General features: G+C 36.6%; 1 protein-coding gene across 1 annotated transcript; it reads right to left on the reverse strand.

Annotated features, from left to right (window-relative positions):
- Positions 1 to 1,410: 1,410 nt before the first annotated feature.
- LOC139871396 (SH3 domain-containing protein 3) lies at positions 1,411 to 7,153 on the reverse strand. The gene is made up of 10 exons (XM_071859113.1): positions 6,952 to 7,153; positions 6,142 to 6,264; positions 5,996 to 6,065; positions 5,727 to 5,872; positions 5,499 to 5,600; positions 4,174 to 4,371; positions 4,007 to 4,069; positions 3,655 to 3,744; positions 2,965 to 3,039; positions 1,411 to 1,858 (listed from the first exon to the last, which is right to left on the reverse strand). Exons 1-10 carry the CDS (start codon positions 7,009 to 7,011, stop codon positions 1,739 to 1,741), a joined length of 1,047 nt encoding a protein of 348 aa, XP_071715214.1. The 5' UTR covers positions 7,012 to 7,153; the 3' UTR covers positions 1,411 to 1,738.
- Positions 7,154 to 11,824: the final 4,671 nt, after the last annotated feature.

Genomic DNA, 11,824 nt, shown 5'->3' on the forward strand with positions numbered 1-11,824 from the left:
AAAAACAAGTTGCAGCTTGGGCCGCGCCGCGGATGGCTTTGCCGCGCCGCGGGTTTCAGTTTATTTTGGTAACAGAAGGTTTTGAGGTTGCTGACCTTCAGCAACAAGCGTGAGCCACGCCGCGGCTATGGGAGTGGGGTCGCGCTTATAAGCTGACATAAATTTTCAACCTTTAAAAAAAATGGTGTCGTTTTTCATAAACGGGTTTGAGTCGTTTCAAAAATATTCAATGAGGCATTTAATCGAACACTTGGTGTGCGAAACTATTTGAGTGAGAGAGATTGAACGATTTGAGAGGATGAGTTTCACTAACATGAGGTTGACTCTGAGATCTACTCTGATCTTCTGCCATCGTGGATTAAAACACGGATCTATTACGGATTGTACGATATTAGGGTTTGTGCGATGAAAACACGGATCTTCGAGTGGTGGTCGTGATTCTGATGGTGGTGATGATGACGACTGATAGTGGTGATGATGATGGTGACGCTCCAAATGATCGACGATGATGGTGGTCGTGTAACGGGTCGCAAAATGAGGAGTCCGAACGCGCAAGGTGTTAGTGTGTGTGAAAGTGGGTTCGCAAATGGTAAAGTGTGAAGTGTGTGTTTTAATTTTGGTTTATATCAATTTTAACAGCAAAAACGCAAGGTCGAAAGGTCGCAAGGTCGCAAAGAAGCAAAGTCGCAAGGGGTCTTGCGACTTGCGCGGGCATTTTGTCAACTTTTTTTTGGGCTCTGACGCAAGATAGTAGAAAAAAATGGGCAAAAAAGTGATAATCCTGTTTAATTTTCTATCTCATTCTAAGATGACAGTTCAAAATAATGTACCCCGAAATCGTGAAGGTGTCGCGTAACGTTTGTAGGGTAAATATATTATCTAAACTTCAAAGTATGCTCCAAACTTATTTAACAGAGGTTTTCCTTGTCAAGTTGTCAATTGTTCTTTTGGTTTTGTACATTGTCGTTATTATTATTCATGTAACCGGTTACAATTAGATGTGAAAAAAAATTTCGTGTTAGATGATAATAATAACTTTGAAAACACTTGATAAACAGATAATGTGTATCACCTTTGTCTTGTTACATTATGAAAATCTAAAAGCTTTTAATTTCTTTTCAAATTCTTTTTACTGTTGTGAAGCGATAGACACCAACACACTGCACTATACAGAATCATACATCCATGTTACAACTAAACGTTGTCCAATGGTAGCTAGCTAATTTTGGTACCTGAGCCCATTGATGGTTGCATACTTAGAAATTAACTTCCTATACGCAATTGAATAAGTTACATATTTACGTATACTTTTTTTTTTTTTTTTATCACAAATCCAGAAAAATAAACAAGTACAGATAATTTCATTTCATGGAAACTTCAAAAAACTACAGATAATTCTGACGACGTAAAATATTGCATTTTTACATGCTTTGATGTTCATATTCTTGAATCGAAACACAACAGAATTCATTGACATAATTCGAAATATGCCCGCTTAGTTTACATGTTGATCAACTATGATGTTGTCAAAATAAAGATAAAAAAAACCTATGAGCTAGAAACAACAAATGAAATGCTAAAAATCAAATGTGACATGGCTCCAATTAAGACAACATCAACAAATGAAATGCTAAAAATCGTATGTGACATGACTCCAATTAAGATGGAAAAAGACAGAAATACCCTTTAGAGATGATGATGATGATGATGATGATGATGATGATGATGATGATGATGATCAGTAGAAATCAGGAGTTCCGTCGGTGTTGGGAAGCCGTTGACGTCTCTCAACATATGCAGATGGAAACCAACCGTTTCTACCTCTGCATTCTCCTTCAGACCATCCTGAGGGGCTCACCTGAGTTTAAATAAAATCAAGTAATGTATAAGTTTAGAAAATCATACAAATTTGACATCTTTTGTTTTTATAATTTACAAATTGTACGTATTATAGATGAGGATATGGATGAGTCGAGTGACAGGTCAAATAGGATTGGGTTGAAATGGGTCAGTTTTAGTATGTCAATCAGGCTCGGTTGGTTGTGTTGACCGTCAAAAGCATTTTTACCTTTCGGAAATACTTACACATAACCACGCAGGCTTGCCTGAGTGGCCACCGAGTTGCCCAACGAAGCACACCACCCGGGTTCAATTCCTGACTATGCCAAATTGTTCACAAAGGGAGTATGACTAGAGGGTGCGCATAATGCACAATTCACCAGCTACCAGGTCTCGCGCTCGGGGGGCTTGATTACCCGAGGTTTTACCTTCTATGGGGGAGCCAATGTGCTCATTCATATGAGGGTTTCCTCGCTTACCCAAAAAAAAAAAATACTTACACATTAAATTTTCACCTTTATTCAGGGTTGCAGAACTCGGAATTACTAGACGAGTGCTTGCCGAGTACTAGGTTTTTGCAACTCGGGGAGTACTTGGTCAAACTCAGCCATAACTCGGGATTAATCGGAAATTCGACCAAAACTCGGCATTACTTTCAAAATTGGTCAAAGTCAAACTTCGTCAACATCTGAATACTCCCCAAGTACTCCCCGAGTTGTCGAGTACTCCGTAAAGAGTCCTGACCGAGTACTTCCCGAGTAGCGATTTCTGCAACCTTGCCTTTATTAATATAATATAATACTCCGTATGGATGGTGATATATCCACTATTATTTTTACTTCATCCACCATAACTGTACATTAATATATTGTACAGTACAGCATGTGAATGCATGATTTATGGTGTACAGCATGTGAATGCATGATTTATGATGGATGAAGTAAAAGTGATGTTGGATATATCAATGCCCATATCATATAATCATTATTAAGATAATAGTTTGTCAAATCGTCCAGATCTTAGGGGCCGTAGTTGCGGTAATTGATATTATATATGGAGGCCCCAACCTTTAATTAAATAATACGGACAACAGAAAATAGTGATGAGAGTAAAATGAAAAATAACCTTTCGAACTACAACATAGTCACCAATCGCCAAACTTAATTCCTTATCAGATGAAGCTTCAAATCCATGCATTGCCTGCACGATATTGGCAGTACTTTAAATAACTAGGTGCCGGTACATTAGAATCTCATGACAATTCAGACAGGGAATTAATAAGAACGGTCGATAAAAACTGCTACACTTTCCTATTAAGGATGTCTTGCGAAAGATGCAGCAATTTATTTTTAGGAATGAATCCAAGTTTAACTTATTTGTTTAGTTATTATCACTCTTTAAGTGTTGCAGAACTGGGAACTACTCGGTGGGTCGGTTTTTGCAACTCGAGAAGTACGCGGTCTAACTTGGTCAAACTCGGCCAAAACTCGGGATTACTCAGAAAATCGGTCAAAAGACCAAAACTCAGGATTACTCGGAAAACAATCAAAATTGGTCAAAATCAGTCAAATGGTCAATATCCGTACTCCCTTAGAAGTCCCCACCGAGTACTCCCTGAGTAGCGATTTTTACACCCTTATTCATGTAACCAAATTCATAGTATCGATTTGGATCCCTAGTTCTTTGATTCAGATTGGTAGATTCTTGATATATGGTAGAACTTCTATTAAAGTCTAAAGCAATAGTGAAGTGTTTTTGGATATCAAAATAGTCATACGTATAATTATCGTGCAATTGAAGAATGAAAAAGATTACCTCAGCTAAAAAGTACTTTGTTTTATCTGACATGAGATTAGATGGAACTGCAGGAGGGGCAGACTCTCTCCTTTGTTTGTCGGATACCATCTAGCAAAAAATTCACATCATCTCAAAAATTTAGACTCCATTATACGTATAATTAATAATAACTAATTAGAGTACTAAATGTCTAAATATGATTACTGAACCTATATTATTACAAAACTAATTAAACTTTTTGAATTCATTTAAAGTGACATTCAACTCATAGACTTTAAGTTTTATCCCTTCGACATAAAACACAACCCAACTTGGCCCATTTATAGGAAAATGGGTCAATTTCAACACCTGGCATATTGTGAGCACTAACCTCGGCTTCTATCTGATGTAGAATAGCAGCTACTCTCTCATGATATGTTCTCTCACCTTCAACCTTGAAAAGCATGTAACTTGTTTTAGAATTTGGCACTTTAAAACATTATTCTCGTGAATAATAAAAACTGAAAACGATTTATATACAATCACGAGCATACAAACCATTGCAACCAGTCTCTGGAACGTAAGCCGTTGTTGCTGCGATTCAACAGCAGCCAGTGCAGCATTTGCTTCTTTACCAAGTACAGCCATATTTGCTTTAAGTTCCTGCATTCTAGCTTCGGCTGCATGTAGCTTTGTTACGTTCTCGGGAATTGGAGCTTCTCTAACTCGTGCTTGTCTTCTTGTAACTTCCGTTGCCTGTTTAATTTTACACTCAATTACATTACAATCAAAGTCATAATCAAGTTCAGAATCACTACAGCCTTCGGTGTTATAGGCACGGCGGTGTTCAATATCTGGCATCACACCGATTAACCTGAAAACCGAACTGAATGAAAATCGGAAAAAAACAAACTGAAGTTGTATTCGGTTTTAGGTTCAATTCGGTTTTCAGTTTTACTTTTTCAAATTCGGTTTAACCGAAACCGAAATCAACTAATAATATACTAAATTCTTAATATATCGGCTCTATTTTTGAGTCAACAGCAAGCGTCGATTTATTGGCGTCTTGACTGTCGTTTAGAGCCTAAATTGAATTCTATGCAGGATTTAAAACCCATGGAAATTTGATTCATGGTGTCTCAGTTTTATTTTACTATTTTTATGAAAAGAATTCCCTACTTATTGGCCGGAGGTCCACTCGGAAGCAATCTCTTTATCCGTCGAATAGAGAGAGAATGATTTTCTCTACTTTTGAAAGTGTTTCACTCAGAGTGGAGAAATGTCTTGTTTTTTATCCTTGTTTTTTATCCTTGGATAGGGGAAGGATTGTCTACATCTCACCTCCCCATACACCACTCATGTGGTATTGCCGTATTGGGTTTTGTTGTTAATATATATAGACAAAAAGTTCAATTTAAGAACGATTTGTTAAAAAAAAATTTGGTTAGTATATGATATTTGGAAATTTTAGATTTATCCAAAACCCAACCGAATTCGAATTCGGTTTTCGGTTCGGTTTCATTTTGAATTTGAACTCGGTTTTCGGTTTTGCATCCAAATTTTATAAAAATCGAACCAACCGTACCAAATTTAGAGAAAGCCGAACACCGAACCGATGACACCCCTAGTTATAGGCGCGCAAAAATGATAGGTTGGGTAATAAGTCAACACAGGTACAGGCTGAAACTGGTCAACTTTAGTACGGATAAATTAGCCAACTCTGTCAGGTTCGCCAGTCACTTGTTTGTCCAATATTTCTTGTAGACGAAAATAAATTACATGACCCAGTTAGAATGAAAACAATCGGCCGTTTTTATTATATTTGTTGCTACATAGCAATATATCTATGTCTATGTAAAATGAAATATATATCATGTAATTACCTGGGTCTCTGCTTCTTGCCTCATTCGACTATAACGTTGAGCAAGATGACGAGCATCTTCTAATGGAGCACCATTTACCATTGCTCTCAACGGTTCTAAAATCTGAAATTTTCAGAAGGCTTGAGGTTAGCAACGGTTCACTAGTTATCTGATGGATCCTCAAGAACATTATATTTATATATAGCTTATAACATGTCATTAAAAGAAATTTGGAATATATGAAATAACCTGTGAAAATAACAGCCTAGTGAAATCGTCTTGCTCTTTTTCAACATGTTTACGTGCATCACCATATATCGATGCTGGTTTCGCCAAAATTTCATCATTAGCATTCTCCACTCCATATTTGCAACATTCTTCCGACAACTTGGTTCCTAATTTTGATAAAACAAGCAGATAACATCAAAACAAACATAACAGCATTTTAGGAGGAAACAAAAAAACAAGTAAAGTTGTAAACCACTGCGAAATAGATTTTAGTTATTTACACTTCAAACCTGCTTCAATGTGCTTATATCCAATGGATGTAAAAGCTTCTGCTGCTTTAATTAGTTCCTTTTGAAATTCCTGATAAAAACAAGGAGAATCAGGTCAAAAAATAAAATAAAATAAAATAACAGATAACGCGAATAAACGCTGCTACCTTTCCTGAACGAGTTGATCTGTAAAGCTTCTCCAACTGCTGGTGCCTTTGCAGCTCCAACTCATCAATAACCATAACATCTGAATGCTCATATCCACTTGCACTAAACTGCTTTATAACAGCCTGAAAAACAAGATATATTAATAACGCTAACAGATAGTGGTACCGACTCAAATACATAAAAGTACAAATCTAGTTTATGACTTTACTCACTTAACTCTACATTGACGGAGGCGAGTCAACCGTTTTTTTGTTGACTTCAAATCCTATATGTAAACCGTAAATTCCCCTCATGTAACATCATCTCTATTCCCCACATCGATTAAAAACCTAAATTGTTAATTATGTTTTGCAGTTAAAGTTTTAATTTTCTGTTGCTAACAATTGATTTATTAGATCTTTTTTTAAGAACAAACATGTATATGCCATGTACGCGTCGCCTATACATAACTACGTGTTTGTGAAACTGTATGTGTAATTAAAAAGAGTCAATTTTTAATTCAACATCATATCCAAGTCCAACTAACATTGTGCCCAAAATTCAACATCTATGAGGATCAGAATTATGCATTTGATCTACAATCTTAGCTCTGCTATGCAATCACTGACAATTATTGTATATATTAGTATTAAAGACCCAATTATCAATCAAGAGCAACAAAACCCTAATATATATGGAAAGAAAATGAAAATCCTAAATCTAATACAGCAAATATGAACTAACAACATAATTTATGTATGTATTCAATTGAATTGAAATTAGATAAAAAGTTGAAGTGAGAAAGTGAGATAATTGAATTAACTAATTACCAGTTGCTGTTTGGCGACTTGATCTCGTAACTTACTTGCTTGTTTCCTTAGCGCATCCATGATGACGATGATGAAAAGAATCGAGATTTATTTAATTGGTAAACCAAGTGTGGAAATGCATGTTTATCAGATCTTTAAACAACTTTTTTCTTAATTGTTCCAAAAACCCTTAAACTTTTTGTTTTTGTGTTCTCACTTCAGACTAAAACCATCTTTAACCTACCTAGGGGTGATGTGTAATAAAATTGGTTGCCTATTTGAAGTCGTATTAAATAAAGTGAATTTACATGTCAAATTTTAGTGTTAAGTTTATGAAGGGTGATGATAAAATATGATAGTTATACAATCAATAAGTTAACAATATATAAAAGTTAATAGTTAATTATGATTGGTTAAAAAAAATCTAAAGCCTTTTTTTTTTTTTTTTTGAAGATTTGTGACTGACGCCCCTCCAGCTTTACGTGTGACGCTCGTTAGAGATATCAAGGACGTCAAAATCCTGTGTCACCTCATCCAGATGCGGAGGTATTCATTAAACTATGGTGTCAATTGACGCGACGATCCTTCTCTAATCAAAGAAGAAGTTTTTCGCTTTTACAAGGAACTGTTTAGTGAATCTAATAGTCGCAGACCAAGATTACTAAATATGAACACTAATCGAATTACACTTGATAAGGCTGATCAACTTGAAACACTTATCAGCGAAGGTAAGGTGTGGAGAGCGATTAAAGATTGTGGAAGTTCAAAAGCTCCGGGACCGGACGGATTCAACTTTAAATTTTTTAAACGATTTTAAGGAGGATCTTATGAAAGCAATCACGTGGTTTTGTGAGAAATGAGACATCTCCTTGGGTTGTAATGCTTCGTTCTTTACCTTGATCCAAAAAAATGATCCATCATGCTTGGGAGATTACCGACCGATTAGTCTAATCCGAAGTTATTATAAAATAATTTCTAAGATTCTTGCAAACCGTCTCCGAAAGGTCCTACCCAACCTAATAGGACATGAACAAAGTGCATATTTAAAGGAGAGATCGATCCTTGATGGAGTGTTAATTTTGAATGAAGCTCTTTCGGACTTGAAAGCTCAAAGACGGAAAAGTTTCATATTCAAAGTTGACTTCGAGAAAGCGTTTAATAGTGTCAAATGGCAATTTCTTTTCGATATAATGGAAGGCATGGGATTCGGGACAAAATGGAGGAAATGGATAGAGGCTTGTTTCAAATCGACATCGGTTTCTATCTTAGTGAATGGATCACCGACCAAGGAGTTCAATCTTGAAAGAGGGATCTGACAAGGGATCCTCTCTCCCCTTTTCTATTTATCATCGTGGGTGAAGGTCTAAATTCCATGATCAAGAATGCGACAAATATTGGCCATTTTAAAGGTGTAGAAATCGGAGAATAAGATACCACTTTCACACCTCCAATACGCGGATGACACTATCCTTATTGGGGAATGGGGTAGAAGGAACACACAAAATATCTTAAATATACTCAAATGTTTTGAGAAAGCCTCGGGATTAAAAGTCAACATCGCAAAAAGTAGTGTATATGGCATTGGGGTAGCATCTCACGAAACAGTTACATTAGCTGCAAAATTCGGTTGTGTGGCAGGGACTTTCCCATTAACCTACTTAGGAATCCCGGTCGGTGTGAGTATGAGAAAAGCTGCGGATTGGAAAATGGTAATAGAGAAATTCCAAAAATGACTCTCGGATTGGAAAGCATGAACTATGTCATTCAATGGACGTTTGACACTCATAAAATCGGTTCTTTCAAGTTTACCGTTATACCTTTTCTCGATCTATCGGGCTCCCTCGTGCGTCATCAACCTTCTCAACTCCCTAAGGCGGAATGATACACTTTTTTGGAAGGATCTCTGGACCGGGGATCGATGTTTCATGGAGAAATACCTGAGATTATTCAGACTAGAAGATGCTGGTGATGCACGTATTGCAGATAGGATCAAGTGGCAGGATCGAGCTGGGAATGGGTCTGGAACTGGACAAGACGGCCATCGGGAAGAACTGATGCGGAGCTAAATGATTTGAAGAATGCAATCTCACTCAATAGGTTTACAAAAAATAAACGCGACAGATGGCTTTGGAAATTGTCTTCGAGCAATGTTTTCATCTCCAACAGTCTCGTGAAACATGTCAACGAAATGCTGCTGCAAAACATCCAATCGAATTCGGAAAATTGGCTACCACAAAAGATCGATATTTTTATATGGAGAGCCCGAAGGAAAAAGGATTCCGGTACGTATTGAGCTTGAAAAAAAAGGAACTGATCTTGATTCTACGCGATGTCCTTTATGTGACGAAGCTCTTGAAACTGTTGAACATGCTCTCCTCTTTTGCAAACATGCAATGGAAGTATGGACTAAAGTTTTCGCTTGGTGGGGAATGAACAATGTAACTGTTAGTCCCTTTAGGAGCAATACCGATCGGTTTCTAAGTTGTTATGTGGGTTAGGGTATAGGTTATGTAAGAACACTAGAGTGAAAGTGAGATAAATGATAAAGTGTAAATGAGATAACTAGTTCACAAAATGGTGGGGAGGTTGTTTATATATGACAACCTCCCAAGTTACATGACTTACAAAGTTACCATGGTTATTAAGGTAAATACAAGTTATTACAACACTAAAACCGTACGCCACTAATCTATTACATAAACTAATGTCAACAATCTCCTTTTGGCGTGCGGTTTTCAAAAAATATCACCCTCCTTGAATTAGCCTTGATTTGCACCCTCGGCAGCCTTTTTCTTTGCTTCCTCCTCAGCTTTTAGTGCCCTGATCACATCGCTTCCCGGTGTATAGTTTCTTTCGTAGTGCTTTGGAATAATGAACCTCTTGAGGCTACCGACATTGTATTCAAATCTTGGCACGTACTGTGAACCTGTGAAGTAGTTCTTTTTTCTGTTTATTCCCGGAAAGGTATCAAACTACCTCATGTACAACCTGAATTCAAGAACCTCATTGATGTGGTTCGCCATCTCATTCGTCATCAGCTTCTGGTAGTTCCCGATGTTCTCTGTCCTCTTGTACATGTCAAAGAACTTTAGAGCACGCTTTAGTGTTCCATCAGAGTATTTAGACAATTCGGATCTGATAACGCCAAAATCATACATGTTTATTGTCGTTATTTCGATCTAATTCTGTATCTATTTGTATGTATTTGTTGTACGTATGTATTGTAATTCATGTTTATTTGTAAAAGTCCATTGTGATTGAATAAATGAAGACCAACAGCGAAAACAGAGTTAAAACGAAGATTGAACGCGTAAAACAGCCCAAAACCACTGAAATAGGTCCAAATGCGGCGCATCTCTCTTAGATGCGGCGCATCTCTGCACCATATAACTCCCGACAGTTTCAGATGCGGAGCATAAAGATTTCTGGACCAAAACTGCACCAGATGCGGCGCATCTGAGAGGGATGCAGCGCATCTGAGAGGGATGCAGCGCATCCAAGCCAGATGCGGCGCATCTGTCCCAGATGCGGCGCACCTGATCCCCTGCCGACAGTCCTAAGTTCAGAGCCTAGCTGGAATCTACTGAACATAAAGAGATGCGGCGCATCCCAAAGAGATGCGGCGCATCTGGTCACTTTCTGGCCAAAATACCTAACTTTTGAGCCTATTTAATGGAGCCTTTGGTTACATACTTGATACACCTTCACTATTATGTTCTCCCTCAGTTCTAGTACGATTTTCAAGGCTCAAGGAAGGCTACAAGGAAATCTCCACTCTTTCAACATCAAGATTAAGCTAGGGTTATTCATCGCAATTGGTATAATTGTTCTATATCTTTTAAACTTGAATTCGAATTGTATTTACAGTTTCATTAATTCTACTATGATTATGTTTGGCTAAAAACCTTGTGTGTTTGCTTCAATGTAAGATTTATGTCTTGGGATTGTTCTATACTTTGATGTTATGCTAGTTATATATATGTTTGATTGATTAAATTATCTAGCTCAACTGTAAGAACCATTGTTATGCTTGCTTAGTTCATTACTTCAATTATATAGATTGCAAACCTATTAATGTGAGTTAACTAGGAAAACAATCTATACTTCAATACACCTAGTAATCTAGACGATTAGTTGCATAAACTTAAGTGATTTTGTTATGTGTTTAATTCGGTAATTGAATAAGTTCCAAAGCAACATAATTATGAAATTACCTCAAGTGATTATTGTAATTTAGGTTTCACGTGAGTTTAACCGGGTTGGATCTAGTTAGTTAATCAATCTAAATCACCATGTTCTTTCAAAAGATTCATTGTTGTAATCATCCTTGTATCCTAGTTCAATTATGTAAGTTATGACTTGGTTTATATGAGTTTATCAAAGACCATAGCTTATACTTCAACACCTAGTGATCTAGCCACCTATATGTGAGTATAGGATGCTAATTGAACGATATTTAGGATATACAATCATGTAGTTTACTTAGAGTGATCTTAGTAAACTAGATTTTATGCGAATTCAACCACGAAAGAATCTTGTTGATTAAACATAGTTCTTAAGTTTATAGAAATTATGAAATTGATATAAACTGCTCTATTGTAACTATCACATAACGGTTTTAATTATAAAAGAACAATCTCTGTCATTTATCAAGCATAGAAGTAAACACCACATTCTCATTCTTGTTATTCATTATATTAATTTACTGTTTCGTTAAACGAAAATACAACTTCAAACACAAACCCCCCTTTAGAATAACTAATCGTTGTAAAATCCTTAAAACAAACTTTTCCCTGTGGATCGAACTGGTCAATTTACTTGCTAGTTACTGCATGATCGGGTTTTAGTTGCCTGTATTATGTGTTAATTATTAAGCATATTGTCTACATTTTAA

Source organism: Rutidosis leptorrhynchoides, chromosome 1 (genome assembly GCF_046630445.1).
Source record: "Rutidosis leptorrhynchoides isolate AG116_Rl617_1_P2 chromosome 1, CSIRO_AGI_Rlap_v1, whole genome shotgun sequence".
Taxonomy (NCBI): domain Eukaryota; kingdom Viridiplantae; phylum Streptophyta; class Magnoliopsida; order Asterales; family Asteraceae; genus Rutidosis; species Rutidosis leptorrhynchoides.

What these genes read in the sequence shown, in the direction of transcription:
- LOC139871396 (XM_071859113.1), bottom strand. Translation starts at nt 7,011, where the DNA reads ATGGATGCGCTAAGGAAACAAGCAAGTAAGTTACGAGATCAAGTCGCC. An exon ending in ATATAAGCACATTGAAGCAG is followed by an intron (nt 5,873 to 5,995) that starts GTTTGAAGTGTA and finishes TATCAAAATTAG; the next exon opens with GAACCAAGTTGTCGGAAGAA. An exon ending in TCCAGAGACTGGTTGCAATG is followed by an intron (nt 4,070 to 4,173) that starts GTTTGTATGCTC and finishes ATGCTTTTCAAG; the next exon opens with GTTGAAGGTGAGAGAACATA.